Source organism: Ambystoma mexicanum, chromosome 13 (genome assembly GCF_040938575.1).
Source record: "Ambystoma mexicanum isolate Mex_15411 chromosome 13, UKY_AmexF1_1, whole genome shotgun sequence".
Lineage (NCBI taxonomy): Eukaryota > Metazoa > Chordata > Amphibia > Caudata > Ambystomatidae > Ambystoma > Ambystoma mexicanum.
In genome coordinates this window covers 347,213,395-347,231,684 of record NC_090938.1, presented here as the reverse complement: position 1 = coordinate 347,231,684, position 18,290 = coordinate 347,213,395, and the positions used below count along the sequence as shown (strand labels likewise).

The 18,290-nt window shown below is 43.4% G+C and overlaps 1 protein-coding gene across 2 annotated transcripts in view; it reads left to right on the top strand.

Annotated features, from left to right (window-relative positions):
• LRP10 (LDL receptor related protein 10) overlaps positions 1-18,290 on the top strand; it is a 568,013-nt gene that overhangs the window by 487,611 nt on the left and 62,112 nt on the right. For both annotated transcript variants that reach the window (XM_069633857.1, XM_069633858.1), the window contains one exon: positions 11,363-11,492. In XM_069633857.1, the coding sequence (XP_069489958.1) occupies positions 11,363-11,492 (130 nt within the window). The remainder of the gene's footprint in view (positions 1-11,362; positions 11,493-18,290) is intronic.

The window sequence follows — 18,290 nt, the reverse complement described above, 5'->3', positions numbered from 1 at the left end:
AACTCACTTCAGTACACTATTTACAAGTCGCACAGAAACGGGGGAGGAAGAAAGGAGAGGCGACCATAACAGAATGGACCTTTGAGACAAAAAAGGAAGACCTCATTGAACTAATAAAGAAAGTAAGTAGTTCGAGAGAGGCTGGACCGGGCGACCTTACGAACATTGCGCTCAAGGAAAATCCAGAACAATGGGCACATTTAATGCATCACTTGTTCAAAAGGATCAAAAAAAGCAGAGTCATTCCAACTTCTTGGCTAACATCAATCATAGTGCCAATTTTTAAGAAGGGCGACAGATTGGCACCAATGAACTGTCTTGACGTGATGTGAAAGACATTTGCAGCATTGATATTGAAAAAACTGAAGGAGTGGAGGACACCAACAACGCATCATTTTGACTGCTGGCAGGCCGGTTTTGTCAGGGTGACCGGGACATCTTTAAATCTGTTTCTAATCAACTACTTCAAAATCAGAGCAACCTCAATCAAAGGAAACAAAATCTACTTCGCATCAATAGACTTATCACAGGCCTTTGACCTGGTAAACCGTTCTATCTTCTGGTCTAAATTAAAACTTTGGGGATGCCCAAAAGATGTGCGAGAAGCCATCGGGGCCCTCCACACCAACACTAAAATACAAATAAGACTGAATAATCAGGGTGACCTTACAGATCCAATTTTTACAACAATCGGTCTTAAGCAAGGTTGCTGCTTAGCAAAAGCAATCTTGAATCTGTATGTTTCAGACATGGAGAATGCGTTAAATATACAATGTTTTTCACCCAGACTGTTAGGAACGCTAGTGAATAGACTTATTTATGCAGACGATCTAGTGACCATGGATCAAACGGTGATCGTTCCGCAACGACAACTGGACGCCCTGGCTTCCTATGCAACAGAAAATGGGTTGCAGATAAAAGCTTCCAAATCAAGAATCTTGATTATTGGCAGGAAGCCAGGGAGAAGGACAAAGTATAAAGAATGGGCAATGGAAGGAGAGAAGATCCTGGAAGTAAATTCAATGATATATCTGGGTATGACGATAAACAACAGTACAACTGACCTTGATAGAACACTGACCCTAAGAAGTAAAACAAAAACCTTAGCAGTACAAGCAAAAATAATCCAGTTTCGTTACTGTAAGGTTTCCTTCATCCCAGTTCTAAGATTTTACAGCATGAAAGTCTTGCCCATCCTGAATTATGGGGCAGCAGCATCCCTTTCTATGTCTTGGAAGGTATGGTCAATTCTTGAGGGCCAATTCTGGAGATATGTCCTCACACTGCCAAATTCCAAACCAATTTCGATAAAAAGAAGGGAGCTTGGATTGAACTCTATGTACGTGACAACAGGATGTCAAACCCTCTCCTTTTACCGCAAGTGTCTTTCTCCACCACTTGAAGGTGGATTCTCTACTCTTAAATCATCCTTAGCAAAGACAAAGGAACCAATGCGTGTAGCGACACATGCATAGGAGTACTGGAGCACTTAAGTATGACAGAAAAAAAATTACTTGAGAACCTGGATCATGTAAAGCGCAAACTTTGCGATCAAGATTGGATCGATACTGTGGACTTGGCATCTAAATATAAAATCTATGGAAAAGGCCAAATTGACCACAGAAGGAGAGGCACAATGCCGCCCTATCTGGAAAAATTCCCTTCAGACCACCTGCACCTACAATTTCTAAGATTATGCCTTAATTTACAAAGGAGGTACTTGAGATCAGGAAAAAATCACAATCCGGAGATTACGGCTGTAGACTCTAGAGACCCTACACCATCTCATAATGAACTATCCAGGAGTAAAAGATGCTAGGACTAATTTGATGGGAAAATATTTCAGCAGCTACCCAACTGTGACTGAGATGGGAAAATATTTCAGCAACTACCCAACTGTGACTGAGATGGACAAATGGGCTCATATGATGCGAGGCACTTGCATCTCACTTACATTTTCCCTGTTGGAATTTGTGTCAGTAATTTTCCAGAACATTGAAGGAATGAACTCCCATGTGAAATAATCAATAATGGTTTCTTTTAAGCTCATATGAAATGACCACATTTGAATATGTAACTTGTTATGTTTTAATTGATTTTGTCTGTGCTGATTGATGGCAGAAAGGTTTTGTTTGAAACCACATGCAAATAAAAATTAAAGGACCGTAAACCAAAACGATGGGCCAATCACGCCATGCAAGCCGAAGCCGATGTGGATGGAGCATGCAGCGATGTCAGCGTCCTAAGTGATGCAGAGGGGGATCGGGACCAGACGGTTTCCCACGTGCGAGCCCCCGACTCAGTCAGGCCAGCGGTCCTGCTAAGGAGATGACACCCGGCGGCTCAGGCACCCACACTGCACGCCAGACAAAGAACACCCTCAAAGGCCCACGGTCGACTGCTGTGTCGACCGGTGAGGCACACGCAGTGTCGAGGGGGACGATCCTCAGAATATTCCCTGTCCTCTAGGCCATCTCGTTTGCCGCATGAGGCTCCCAAAACACATCGAAGTCGGTTCCCGACACCGCAAATACATTTCAAAAACTTTGGGGTGCTGGAGAACGTGTGTCGAAAAGATGCTTCGACAGCCCTTTCCAGTACCTCCAAAATGAGAGAGCTTATTAAAGCCACTCTCCTGAAGTCCAAGGCGTCGAAAAATTCAAAATCTTCGACGCCCCTATCCTCTGAGTCCTAGTCTTCAAAATCTAAGGAACTCTCTCTCTTTTTTCTTTCTTTCCTCTTTTTTTCCTCTTTTTTTCCTTATTCCCCCCCCCCCCCTCTTAGGGGCCGTACAACATAAACAACTCTCTACATCAGAGTGTACCTCTACTCCTGTTCCCTCAGGTTTTCCCAGCTCCACTCAATGAACCCCAGAAAGGTTGACGAAATAATGCAAAGAATGTCATGCTTTGTAGACTTCTTTGGCAGCCACCCTGATCAACTTTCCAGCCTTCAAGGGCCCTCACAAGGGGAGGCAGGTAAAGACCAACCTGCTGCCAACAACCCCAGATTAAACACTGTCCCGCCCAGCACCTCGCAGGGTACATCCAAGGATCTTTACTATATTGACACTTCAGGCTCTCAAGATCCTGTTCACAGGGGGATCAAGGGGACCAATATGATCCTGACCAGTATTATGTTAACATCATACAATCTCCAGACCATCATGACCAACCCTTGGCTCACTCCCCTGTGGATGATCAGCTACAGTATAATGAGCTCCTCCTAAAAGCTGCCAACATTTCAAAATTGAGGTACAGGTGGATAAAGACTTGACCTCCTTGGGGATAAAAAGTCTGCGGGACAGTTCATACCCCTCCTGCAGTCCATTCAGAGGCACATTCAGTCTTCTCTACGCACCCCCAACCTTACAAGGGCAGTTAACCCCCGTATTGAAAATATGCTCATGCCAGCCCTCTCCGACCCCTTATACATCATGGGTCAATTAAAGCCTGACTCTTGTTACCACCACAGGAAAGAGGGCGGGCATGCACTTAGTCTCTGCTGAGGCCCCTCCTGAGAAGGAGAGCAAAACGAACACAGTTGCTGAGGGTAAGCAGGTGGCCAACTTCATCCTGAAAAATAACCTGAACGCCACAGATCACGCAGGCTGTATAATACCAGAGGGCACTCTTATGAAATGCCATGCCTGGTTAAGACAATTCAGCATTAAATTGGAAACTCAAGCCACCTTTCTCAATATGCCAATTGAACCAAATGCCTTATTTGGGAAAGCAGTCAAGGACTCCCTTAAAAGTGCTAAAGAAGATTCCAAGATAGCCACTGGACGCTCTCATCGTGAGGAGTGAGCTCCTTCCGGCACCACCAATAACAAAGAATTTCGCATTAGGAACCCAGCTGTTGAGAGGATTAAGTCATGAAGTGACCCAGCGTTCACTCTGGAACCCAAGTAAGTCGAGATTGCGGCAGATTCTGGTGGATTGGCAGTGGTAAGCATCTGAAACAGGCAGTGCCCTGCCCAATCGCGCCATTTTGACAATTTTGAAAAATTGGTTGAAGAGGAGCCACAAGGATTCGCCTGACCCCCTCCACGGCTGGAAGAGGAGGGATCTGGTCTGCATGGTGTAGCATAGCAGGATTTGTTGCAAGGCAAATGGACGTGTCGCCTACTGAACCACCTGAAGTACATTGAAGGACGCTGTGGAAGGGGATTGACAGAGGTGGAGTAGGCAAATAAATGCAGAGGGGGTCAAAAATAAACCGCTCCTGGCAGCAGAAAAAGGACTGGTGAATGCTGGATTGGGTGTGGCAGAATACATGAGAATGCCTTCAGGGGAGTCCAGACAGAGTTTGAAAGGACAGTTCGACTGGATTGTGTGATAGTCTTCAGAATTGAACAACATAAGGATAAAGGCCTGAGATTTCTCTAGGTGATTTGACCCTAGTGGGGATAAGAAAGTCACCCTCACACATTCCTGAACATGTCGAGAAACAGACCCAAAGAACCAAAGGAAAGGGGCCCCTACTCTTAAAAGGGCAAAGAAACAGCAAGATGGGGGGCATTGTCAAAGCTCTGGAAGGAGGAGGGAGAGGCAGGGTCAGCAGAAGAACAAATCCCTCCAGAAACAAGATCTCAAGAAGTGTTCCAGCAATGTTTCAAAGATTTTAGCAATCAGATGACTTAGACTCTACAATCGCAACTGTGTATGATCACAGTGGGGCTGGCTCAATCCTTTCAGGAGGTGAAAAGGGATATAGCGGCAGTGGGGGCGCATCTTGATTCTACCGAAAACACCATTCAGGAGCGTGCAGAGAATAGACGAAAAATAGATGCTTTAACAGACCGCCTTGCAATGGCCACACAAAATCTAGAGAATCAACATTGGGGTTAAAGGACTCTCAGAAGGAGTAGAGTATCGAGATTTGAAAGATACGTTGCAAAGAGTTTTTCTGACTTACTGGAACTGGAGAGGACATACCCTTCAACTGCATTCATCGTGTGGGTCCTAGAAGAGCAGCACCTGGTGCCAGACCCTGTGATGTAATAACTGCATTCCAGAGATACAGACAAAAGGAGATTGTAAAAGCGTCAAGAAAGGCTAGTCCCATAAACGTGAATGAGGTTGAAATACTGTTATATCAGGACTTGGCACAGTCCACTTTGGTGAAGTGGCCGGTGGTTAAAGCTCTGTCGCAGGCTCAAATAGCTACGGATGGACATTCCCATTTGGATTATTGTTTTGCTTGGAGGGACGTCAACATCGCATCACCTCTTGTGAAGAAGGACTTCGGATTATGAAAATTGAGCAAGATGGGGGTGAACAACAGGATTCAAGGCCGTCAAGAGAGACAACAAAGACTAAACAATGGGAATGGAGGAAAGTATGCAAGCTACCATCAAAGAAAGTTCCATCTGGACTGGGTAAATAACGGGCAGCACAACCCTTTTGGGAGGACAAATAGGTACAATATACTCGGAGCATTAAGGGAGGGTAATCTAGATTGGGGTATGGCCTGCACACCTATTTTGGAAAATAGAAGTAGTAGAAAAGGTTAATTGGAAAATCAAGGTGAGCATTTTGAATTTAGGGTGCACGGGAGAAACAACGTGACTATGGCATAAGAAGTCACTATAGACTATGAGAAAAATAAGTGTCCAAATTCTAGGACACTCCCGTCCCATGCACACCTTGGGAACTGTGGGTAGCCTCAGTCAAAGTCTTGTAGGATTAATTCATGCAATTTACTATTCCATATAGATTGAATGGAAAGGGTCAACTTATTTCAAACTAATGGTAGTACTGAACGAAGTCAGTTTTTTCATTAAGACTGTAATCAATTCATCAATACACAACAAATTGTATTCATACACAATTTCAAAAACATAGGTTTAAATAAAGAAAAGAAAAGGATCAAAAGATGAGTTCTATGCTTTTCGGGGCACAAATCCTCTTCATTTAGACTTGTATGGTCTTGATAGCTTTCCCCTGAAATGGGCGACTGTGTGGTATCCCTGGGTAGTCCTAAAAATGAGAGATATACATACATGCAGGTAGTTCTAAAGTTAGGAAGAGTTCGGACATTGGTGTACTCAGCCAATGTCTGCCACATGCGTTGACACAAGGTGGACGCCAAGCTTGTACAGTAAATTGCACTTGTTGAAGAACCTAATTAGAATAGTATAATGTCACAATCCAATGCTATTGTTAATAGTTAGAAGTTGATAATGGTACCTAGTGTACTCACACTTAGATAGTTTTGTGCCCCTGGACAGATGGTCTGTGGTTGAGGATATCTCTATAGCGTTCGTGGTTCACCTCTGTATTAATGGACTGAAGTGAGTTTGGGTTGTTCACTATTCTGTACGAAAACTCATGGGTCTAATACCTGTGCAGACGAGTAATAAATTATATGTGTCGGAATACTTCTTTCTAATATGTAACCTGATGTCTATAGTATTTCCATATAGTGAAAAATGTACTTACGGCTTGCCAAAAGTCCGGGTGCATACTTAAACAGGATCAACCTGTCGCTCCGGAGCTTGGTTCTATTTATTTCAGATTTCATGTACGCGTTGACGTTATAGACTTCACGGGTGGAGCCTCTGCCACTTGTGGTTCTCTCTGTGAATCAGGTTGATCATTTCCCGGTTTAGAACGGAAGTTAGCGAGTCCTGTGAAACTATAACTGATCTTTTTAGTGATGTGTAAACTGAATTGTGTTAAGATAATCCTCTGTCAATTCTCAATATAATAAATGTTGTCACTGTCTGGACCGTGTTAATTACATGTCTCGTAAGGAAAACCTGGTGAACTTCATGTATACTTAAAGGTTGGATATATATCTCATTATAGATTCTGCAAAGTTAATTCACATGCCAAAACTCAGTATTACAATTTTTCAAAGGATCGTTAGATACAGTTTATCATAATTGTTGCACATCTTAGTGCCTTCTTATTCTAATTCTAAAACCAACAACTGTATAAGATGTTACGAATTAACATGCTTTGCAATATATGTACATTGTGGCATATTTATTCAAGATTTTTTAAAAAAAAGGTTGCGATGTGTCAAATTCATAGCTAACAAAAATAGAACATGTACAGAGTTTTTTTATGAAGTAAGACTAGTTCTCAAGGTAACACGGTATCTTATTGATATAATTTCAAATCACATGGTCAGTTATTACTGCAGTGTCTATTTTGCCACAGTCTTTGTTTATGGACAGGGGGTTGTGCCATTCTTCAAGTCACTATGATGGTTTTCAATCAGACAATGCATACATTTCTGACTCTTGTTACATAGTGTATGTTAACCATTTAAGTACAAATAGTATATAAGTGATCAGAAGTATTCGGTTGATTTCTCACTCTTGTTACACAGTATACGTTACCCAGTATATGCACAAATTGTATATTAATGGTAAATGGTTTTCTAAGATGATTTCACCTGATATCTTAATATTCATGTCTTTCGGCCTTGTCGGGTTTACAATTTCAGTAGTATTCCTCTAGATGATTAATACATCATTATAATTAACTGAATATGCGTTTGCACCTTTTTAAAGAGACTTGGGGAATAACCCAAAAGTTTGGATATTTGGGCAAAACAAGGATAATGAAATAATTGGGAAGTGTTGAGCGTTGATATGCTCGATTTTTACAAAAATGGTGCCAAGGAGAATTCTCCATTCATTCCTAGCGTTTCCAATGAGTCCAATTTGTGGATCCAGAACTTTTCTGTTTGTGAAATTAGTTTCGGAAGGTTGCCTCCTCTGGGGGGTTTTAATTATAAACCTAAACTGTGCTACAATGCGTTTGTTTGATTCAAAATGTCTGAATACTGGTGATTTGGAATGTTTTGTTCTGATGTTTGATTTGTACTCTGATATTCTTTCTTTAATTTTTCTAGTGATTTGGCCCACATAGTATTTAGCACAGGAGCACATCAACCCATAAATGACAAATTGTGTATCACATGTGTCATAATGATGAATTTTCTTTTTCTTCCTGTTCGTGGGTGTCTAATCTGGTCACCCTATTCTAGATTGCTGCAATGGCAATTAAGACAGGCAAGGGTGCCACATTTCAGTTTGTTCAAAGTGTTCCTTGCGATTGTGAGTTCTTTCTGCTTTCACTAAGTTGTCTCTAATATTATGTCCTCCCATATATGCAATTAGTGGGTTTTTCGGAAACAGTTTGTACAATTGTTCAAGTCTAGTAATCTTGCAGTTCTTTTTAAGCACCCGATTGATATGCATGCTTTGTTTTGAATATTTGGTGAGATATATCCACGAAGGAGCATCTGCTTTTACTTTCTTCTTCAGGAATGTTACTCTCTAGTTATTGCATCGTGTAGAACTGTATCTGGGAAGCCTCTTTTTCTAAATCTTTCTGTCTGTTCAGCAACAGCTTTGCCGTATTCAGTGTCACCTGAGATGATTCTTCCTAGTCTTATAGTTGACTCAATGTAAGGTTATTAAGTGTTGTGGATGGAAATTAGTGTAGTGAAGAGTGTTATTTACAACTGTCGGTTTGCGGTAGATTGAGGTGTTGAGGTTGTTATTGATTGGCGTTATGTTAACATCTAGGAAGTGCACATTGGGGGTTCCAATTTCTATTGTGAATTGAATTCTGGGATTGCAGTCATTCAGATATTCAAGAAATTCAATTAATCTCTTGGACCTGTCCAGATGCCAAATATGTCATCGATAGACCTTTTCCATGTTGCTAACTTTGTAGGCAGACTTATTCTAGACGGGCAGGCCAGGAGAAGCAAGACCCAGTTGGTAAACGAATACACTTATTTTCTGAAAGAAATAGTTGGGTGGAGCCAACAGCATTACTTTTGGGAAGTGGGGGAACCAATTCACAGGTGAGTAAAATAACCTTATATATACTTTTAAGAATGGCAAAACACATTCAAAGGATAGTAAGAAATGTTGTAACTGCTCATATTTTTGAGGAACAGTTACCAACCAGCTCCTTCACAAGTAAGTAACTTACATTTTCCCAAACCTTATAAGTGTTTCCCTATTCTTGAAGCATGAGTGTTCTCAGTGGCAGGAGAGGGTCACTTGTGTTCTAGTGATCAACAGACAGGTCAGGATAGGCACAGATGTAGGTAAAGTTACAGCTCCTGAGGAAAGCTCTTCAAAACAATTAAGTATTTAACTTTAGAGTTGTAGAAAGGTTTCAGGGACTTCAGAGAAGACACCCTAGAGGGATAGCAGCCTTGGGCCTGGGCGAGCTGGATGAGAGGACTCCCAATCGCATGAATCTCCCCCAAAGCTTCACAGGAATCACAAAAGGCTTAAGGTAGGTAACACCAGCCAACACAGTACCTCAGCAGAGAAGAGGAGTTTGCAGCAGGACATCTTCAGGATCTGCAGCCGAAAACCTGGTCCTTGAATTCCTTGTTGTGGTGACTGAAGAAAGGACACTAGAAGGGAATTTGCAGCAGGCATCAATGGAAGGCTCCAGGTAGGAGTTTCTTTGATGGTTGCGGCTGGCCATGTGGTTTTGGTGCCCTTTTCAGGATCCAGGAGAAGACTGAATATCGCTGGTCGGATTCTCGGTGCCTATCTTGTTCAGCACTCTGTTGAGGGGACTTCAAGGAATCAAATCAAGTCTCTGGTGGTTCAGCAGCAAGATTTGGAATTCGGAAGACCGTACACAGTGTAATGGCTCGAGTCCCAGGGTATTAGCTTATTGCAGCCCGGCAAGGTCACAGCACGTCGTGGGATGGCTCAAAATGCAGGTCTTCTTATGTTCAATGGATCGCACCAGGCTCTGGGTCGGGGTAGTATTCGGGACCCCTATGTGACTTGGAAGGAAGGGTAACAGCAGGCTCTCCAGTCGCTGGAAATCATCTCAGACAGCTTTTCTTCATCTTCCTCTTTGGATTTGGTGTCAGTGGTCGACTACTTCTTCAGCTTCCAGGATCAAACCTTTATACAGGAACCCAGCCAATCATACAGGCGTGCAACATTCAAACCTGAGGGGGTGGCAGTCCTTTCAAGACAGACAACCTCCCAGTTGGAACTGGATCTCAGCAGGCATGCTGGAAGACACAAAGGGCTGCTGAGTTTTGGATGCCTTCCTCGCTTCCTGCTGTCCCAGGCGCTCTGGAGCCTGGGCAGGCTTGCCTGAGGTCTCCCTCCGAAGACAAAACCTGCACAAATGAATTTCCCGCCCTGGAGAGTAGGGGGAAGGACCAAGAAAGAACAAGAAACCACAAAATGGTGTAATAAAATAAAGGCAGGGACAATTTTGGAAAAATTGGCACCCTTGGGTGCCTTTACAGCAGCTGTGGAAACAGCCGTCGAGTAAGGTGCACCGAATTAGTAAGAAGGTTCATTGCCACCAGCCATTTAGGTTAAACTTGTCTCTGTAACAGAAATGTTACAGTGGTAGTGAGAAAGGGGATGCACTATCTCCCCAGCACTCCACAAAAGGTTCTCAAACGTTAAGCTAGAGAAAATAAAAAGGGAAACCCAAGGAACAACCCAGGGACACTGCACAGAAAGTGCTGTGTGCTGCAACAATAACATGTACTTGCCAAAAAGTTGTCGGAGGATCAAATCAAAAGAACACTATGAAGAGACTTAAAAATGACACCCAAAATAAAATTATAAAAGAAAGCGTGATTGTGGAAAAAGGTTCACACTCACTGCGGTATAAGGGAAAATAATCCACCAGTCCAGCAAAAAGTTCTATTGGTTTCACAAGTGAGGGAGATTTAGCACTAAAATGAAACTCTTACCTAGCCATCACCTCCCCCCGACGGCCATCTCCTACCATGTGATCCACCCTCAGAATACCGCCCACAAGGTCAGGATCAGGTAGCGGCTACCTTCCCCTGGCCACATGGGAGGAGACTTTAGGCTGGGGATTAGTGATGACTCCACAGGATTCATCACAGGAGTCTCTCCCGGTGAGGTCCCACTTGCCTCTACCCCTAGGGAGGGGGTATTGAGCGGGGGCTCACCTCCCTAGCCTCACAGGAAGGGGCCCCCCATGGGCAGAAGCCTACTCCATGACACACTTTAAAGAAGCACCCCTGCCCTAAAAGCCAAATTAGCTACTAAGGTCAGCACACCAGAAAATGAGTTGCAGTGTGGCAGAGACTTCAGTAGAAGTACTTGTAATAACAAAAAAATCAACAGCCATGGAAGCCACACATTTAGGAAGCAAAAACCTAAACCCTATCTCCATATATATGATTGTTTACATTGTAGCATGGAGAAGGGAATAAGTGAAAAACCCACTACCAAAGGAGAACAATTCAGACTGTGTGCATAATCCGATTTTATATTCTCCATAAACTTTCATATTAAATGTTCTGTTGTGCCTCCTTTGAGATCCAATGGTAATCACCACCCTGTCCCCTTTCCTTGCAGCATTTTTGCCCCGTTGTCCAGCATGGATGCTGAGATCATCCAGCAGCAGGCTCCACCTTCCTACGGTCAGCTGATTGCACAGGGCGTTATCCCACCGGTAGATGATTTCCCAACGGAGAATCCCAATGATGTAAGTTCTATGGAATATGGTTGGAAGCCATTTTGATTTGTGTTGGTCCATTTCAAGTGAAATACTTTTCTTGTACTACAAATTGCTTCCAAATGGGGGAATATGCCAGTGCCTTGGAGAGCTCTTTGTAATGGAGCTTGTTACTAAATGGCCTTGTTATTCCAGTAAAGGAGATCAAATACTTGGGACTGACTTTCTATGCTAACCTCTCAATCTCTTGGAATCAGTTACTGATCAATTGATTTGCCAGATGAAAAAAAAGTATGTCAAAATATTGTAAATTTTCTGCGGACCCCTAATACGCTACTATAGGGGGATGGTGATTCCCAAATTGTTCTATGGGCTAGAGTCGAACTTCCAGGCTTGGGAGGTTAATTGGTAGAGACTGGAGGGGGCGAATTTGGAGGAGGGTATTAAATCTACCACAGTCTCTAGTATAAGATACAAGCTGGGCCTGTCGTCTTTTGCGGCCCTATTGGAGCAAATGATACTTGTATTGTATCATTCCTTAATGGCCCCAAATGGGGGGGGGTCCCTGTATGAAGATATGGCTGTTCACCTCAAACAGGGTAAATCTCCAGAATTAATGAGATTGAAAGAAAAGGCCCTGAACTGTTTAAGCGAGCTGGACAAAAGTTCTGAGGAGTTGGTGGGGAACCCAGAATGCCTGAAAATAGCCCTATTAGATCGAGATTGGATTAAAACAATCGATAGGGTACGAACCTCAAAGTTGGCTAAGCCCCTCTCGTTTCTTGACAAATATAGGAACACGCTTCCGGGTTACCTAATTAAATTACTGAGCCAGAGGAAGAGATCTAACTTTCTCAGGTTTCGTTTGAATGTCATTCTGACTGGCGAGGTAAAGGAAGCTAGAGGTAATTCTGGTTTGGAAAAGGGTCACTGTTTAGAGTGCGGTGTGGGGCAGACTCAAACCTAAGACACATTCTGGTTGAATGCACCGCACTGAGAGAAACGAGAGTTAAATACCTTTCACAATTTGTTCATAGCGTAGACTAGCTTGCTACCTCTGCCTTTTGGGAAAGGGCTACCTCTGGGCATAATAATAAAATAATGAAGGCGGGTCTTAAAGCTGCTGATGTCCGTCGGATTGTTATAGTTGTTTCTGGCTGTTTGCTGGGTATTTATCTGTTTTTAGGTTAAAAAAAAAGTTGCCTCTTTTTTCTTTCTCTTGTTTTGAAGGCTTTTTTTCCCTTTTTTATTTTTTATTTTCTCTTTTTCTTTGAATATGAATTTGTGAGATGTAAAAGCCAAGTTTTATTTTTATGATAAATTTGTTATGAAGTGTATATTTTTTAATTTTGTAAAAAGCTGATAAATTGGCTAAATACAATATAAAAAATAAAATGGAACTTGTTACTGTAACATAAGTTACTTCTACTGGGACTTAGGACATTTGTTCCTGTCAGATGAATGTTCTTGGAGCATTTCCTTCCATAGGGAGGAACTCGCTGGGGCCTGTGAAAATATGCTTTTATCTGGAGTTTTTTCTTTTAATATGTTAAACCTGCAATATCTATACAAAAGCTTATACATGTTCGTATTACTGACACATTGTGACATCACTACTTGCCTGTAATAAGAAAATGTCACTACTCCACAGTTTTCACTTCTTAAAATTGTGTAAAAAGGCCTGCTTTCAGGCCTGGTCAGGTGAGGGAGGAGGGAACCTAGAGCCCACTATCCAGGTGCCCATGGCCCCTGTCGACCCGTCCTTACCTGAGGTCCACGCCCCTGTGGCAGACACAGTTGGGAGGACAATGGAGGAACCCAGTGTAGCGATCGGCAGGACCCTGGCTGAATCGGCAGGCAGCCGCAGTGAGAGGAAGGAGGCGAGGCAGAGCTTGCCATCAGAGTACCCAGCACAGGGCTTCAGCACCACTGCCGGCATAGCAAACCCAATCATGGAGCAGGGGGTGGGGTTGGTGGCAGTTCTGGAAATAAGGCAGATGCCACAGGAAATCCTTGACAGAGGAATGAGTGCAGCTCCAGCAGACTGCATCTGCTGGAGCTCGTGTTAGGTGAGTTTTTCTAAAGTCCACTTGAGGTAAGACTTCATAAAACTGTCCCAATGGTATATAGTTCCAACTCCTAGTATCAGTCTGTACTACTCATGGAACCTTGGTAGAGTGGCAGAACAGTCAGCCTTATCACAAGAGGAAGATGTGAGCTGTAGATGAGTACACCGAACCCAATTAGAACAGTAGTTCAAAGAAATACACCATTAAAGTTATATTAAAATATTTGTATTATATTTACATAAGGAAGGTCTTCGAATATTTAGTTCACTTAATCAACATACATCGAACTACTTATAAGCACTCTTCAAAGGCCACTGCTTAGTTGGTAGTTGATCACGGTGCAATTGTTAGTTTGACACTAATGACGGTGCTACCGTAATATCGGCACGACCGCGCTTTTATGCAAAGACTAATATATACAGTAATTGTATTTAGTTAGGAAAACCACATAAGATTAAGTCTTTTAGGAAAGAAAAGGGTTTGTTTGTCATACAGTAGCGGAGCTTAACGTTCCAGAGGCGGTTTCGTGGTAAACTAAACCGTTTAAAGTCTGATACCTATGTAAAAGTGAGTTTGGAGAGGGCTCAAAATCTTACAAAGCAGATGAACAGCAAAAGTACAGACACTGTCAGTTTCTACGACAAGATACCTGAAGAGCTAACACAGCGTTGGTGACCCGGTCAAAGGACTCGGAACACAAGCCGACAGCTTGGGTCAGAGGTAAGAGTGGAAACCCTGGACATTTCTTCATGCACTCCAACACTCTGGAGTGACTTCTTGGTTTAAGGTAGGCTATACCTTCTTACCGCACAGAAACCTCTCCGCCCACATCTCTGAGGGCTCTAAAAAGTAAAACTTCCTACTGCACCTCCTCAGAGGTACTCTGTCTTTCCTCTCCTTCCCCCAGATGCTCATGGTCTCCCAAGCTCTGGTTCTCTCTAGGTGGACTATTGTAACAGCCTCTTTCTAAATCTACCTGCCTCTACTCTCTGCCCTCTGCAACTAATCCAGAACAGGACTGCAAGACTTGTCCTTGGCCTCAAGCCCTGGGATTGTATCTCTCCAGCTCTGAAATCTCTCCACTGGCTCCCAGTGGATGCAAGGATTGCATTCAAAACCCTCTGCATTGTCCACAAGGCTTTCCGGGGCCTGGGTCCAAAATATCTTCAGCTATACCTCTGCAAATACCTCCCCTCTCCAGCTCTTCGCTCCTCTACCTCCAACTCCCTCAGGGTCAGTTATTTTTCAAAGAAACGAGCTGGGGGTAGATCTGTCTTTGGCTGGGACCTCCCTCTGGAACAGCCTCTCCCTGCCACTCTAAAACTTGAGGAGAACCATCTCTGGGTCCGGAAGCACCTCAAGACCTTCCTCTTTTCTTCTTTTTCAATCAGCCACCCAGGCGTTCCTCCGGGGAACTCCCTTTTGGACTCAGATTTGCATCAGTGATGCTGTAGGTTATACAATTCAGATCCAAGGGCCTTGGCACTGGGATATGGTCTCGTTCAATCTCGGGCACGGCACTGATGGAGACTGTAATGGATTTGCCCCAGAGAGTTCCAATGTTTGCAGGGTCCATGCCCAGGAATTGATTGATCTCTTTAATCCTGGAGTATACTTCACCTGTAATCTACGAGGACCCTGAAGGATGATTCTTTACAGTATTAAAAAGATACCAAGCATATTATAAAAAACAGTATTGTCTATGAAGGGACTCCCCTAACCTGACTATATGTGGGCCCACTACAAAAGGTAAGCACCCAACATAAAATAAGAGGTTGGGGAGAACCAGGGAAATTATAAAACCTAGCAAGTATGTAAATTCCCTTGGGCCTGCATAATTTTGAACACTGTCCCAAAGACACAACTCAACCCTTGGATATTTGGACCTGGTTGTCAGCACCTTACACATATGGTAGGGGAGAAGAGAAAAAGGGAAACACATACTTGTACCAGTCAGGAAAAATATGCTAAAAATCTCTGAGGTCTATAGCAATACTCCAAGTTAATTTGGACCCGCTAGGGTGTAATTTAAAATTTCATGCAAATGGACACATGATGATAAAACAAAGCCGTAGAGGGAGAGTAGGAAATAATTTCAAGCCAAAGCTACAGAGTTAGAAAGGTTAGCCACAATGTTAAAAACAGTCTCAGGGAGCTGAAGAAATGCAGAACATGACTTTAAAAATGGATACAAAATCTCGGGTAAGTACTATGAATAGGAGATCACTGAAACCATAGGGGGTCAAGAAAAAATGTCCAGGATAGGCAGGGATCCCACAGTCAATTGAACAGAATTCCAGAGCATGTTTAAAGTTTCATTGGAATGAATGGGTGAATGGGAGCAGAGTCAATGAGGTCAGTCAGATCTACCCCACAGCTGTGGATTCTGCAGAGAACAATCTCAGGTAGACCAAGAGTAGACCCCAATGAAGTGTTCCAGATGGCGGAAGGTTGTCTCAGAGCCCTAAATGAAGATGCAGAGGATCCACCAATAGAGAACTCTTCTGGAAATGTGGTAAAGACTTGCCTCTAAGTAATCTCTAACCTTAGCGCATTTGTTAGGTAAGATTTTCATATCAATGCTAAATCTTCCTGACCTGTGTCAACCCCTGAAGTTTTTGTTTTGACTTGGTAACTATTTTACCTTGTCAGTAGGCGAAGGGGACTCTTTCCCCTCTCACTTAGTCTTTTACTCTTTTTATGAGTGACCTTTTCTGTCTCTCCATAGTGTATGGTTGAAGTTGGTTTCCTACAACTTTTGAGCTTAGACTGGGTTGCCCCTATGGGCTCCCCTGTTAATTTCTCTTTGATGTACTTGGGTGAACTACAGTTCCCAAGTATTAAAGAGGGATTTTCAACCCCCTTTACGTTTTGCATAGTGAGCCAGCACACCCCATCTTATTTGGAGTGCTGCAGGGATACAATGTATCCCCATTTCTTATCTTGAAACATTTTGTTACAATTGCAAGTTTCTTTGATTGGCTGGTGGCAGTACAACTACATTAATAAAATGTTTGTCTTCATTACTCACAGGCTGTTAATTCAGCCTCTGTAATGCACAGAAGGGCCACCATTTTGCTAAAAATGGTGGGCTCCTTTTTTGGCCATTTCTTGTGTGCTTGCTGTTTCTGACGCCTTTCCCAGCCATTCTAGGTGGGAACGACCTCGGTGGTAGTTTTATCTTTGGCTGGAATCCTGTGGATTCCCCGTCCAGGTTCCAGAGAGTCTGGAAAGGCAGGAAGTGAGGGCGGAGTCCTAAACTCTGCATTTGTCTTCCACCTTGCCTGAAAGGAAACAACTCCCAGTGGGCGACTGGCTGTCCTAATTGGACCGCCAGACCGCCGCTTGCTGTAAAATGTGGGCAGAAAATGCAGAGGTTGTGCTGTAGTTCCTGATAAATTCTCCAAACCTGGAAGCTGCTGACAAGTTGACCACTGGAACCAAATCTGAAGAGGAAGAAAAAGAGTTCCCGTCAGTCGGGCTATCCCACTTCTTAACTCGATTAAGAAACGTATTGCCCCTTTTTTTGCTTACGCCCTCCCTTACTTGGGCCGTGAATCCACATGTTGAAAAAATGTGTCGATCCGTGCCCTCTGATCCTCTTTATATTTGGGGACACTCCCACCCTGGTGGTCACCATCACTAGAAAACGCACAGGCATTCCCCTTTCTTCATCTGAGTCTCCCACTGAGAAAGACTGTAAGAAGCTCTAAGCCCAGGGCAAGCTAATTACTTCTTCTGCAGTCTACAGTACCCACATTGCAAACAATACCACTCTGCTTGCCAGTTACAGTGACGTCCAATGGGGCCTAGTACAGGAGGGTCTCCAGAATGTTCCTGAACCAACTAAATCACAACTACTTGTGATTGTGCAAGAGGGACGTAGGGTCACACAAGACCTCTTTTAAAATACACACCTGACGCCGCAGAGACAGCGCGCAGGGTTTTGGCAGAGGGAACTCTTATGAAACGCCATGCGTGGCTTAAGAACTCTGGGTTTAAATCCGAGACACAGACCTCGCTCATCAACCAACCCATTGAGGGGTCGGCTCTCTTTTGTGGACCACGCACTTGAGACGGCAAAGAAAGAGCATAAGACATTGAAATCTCTCAACCAAATCTCTAGTAGCAGGTTTTGGCTCCCCTCCCATGCATCTCGAGTAGGAGGTGGGATTACATGCTTCACCCAAGCATGGGAGGGGATCCCTTCAGAAAAGTGGGTGCTCGATATTGTAGGCGAAGGGTACTGCATAGAGTTTCTTCAAACACCTCGATTTCACCCTCCAAAGAACAGACATCTGTCTCCAGTCAGTCTCCTCATCCTTCAAGCAGAAGTGGAGGCCTGCTGCAAAAGGGAGCGATCAAACTCATCCCAGATCGTCTGTTAAACAAGGGTATTTATTCAATATACTTCCATACTTCCTTGTACCCAAAAAGGATCTAACCATGCGCCCTGTATTATACATGTGCCCTGCAAACCAGTATGTCATGCTGCAGAGGTTCAGGATGACAACTCTGCAGGAGGTAATCTCCCTGTTGAAGGATAGGGATTACATGGCCACCTTGGATATGAAAGATGCATATTTTCATATTTCAATGTTGCCAGCGCACAGGAAGTATCTAAGGTTCAATATAGAGAACACTCACTATCAATTCAAACCACTACGAAAGACAAATCAATTATTTGTCTCTCTGTCCGCCCGTAGAGAAGGGGACCCTGTCTCCAAGTCGGCAATCTCTCATTGGATTGTTAAATGCA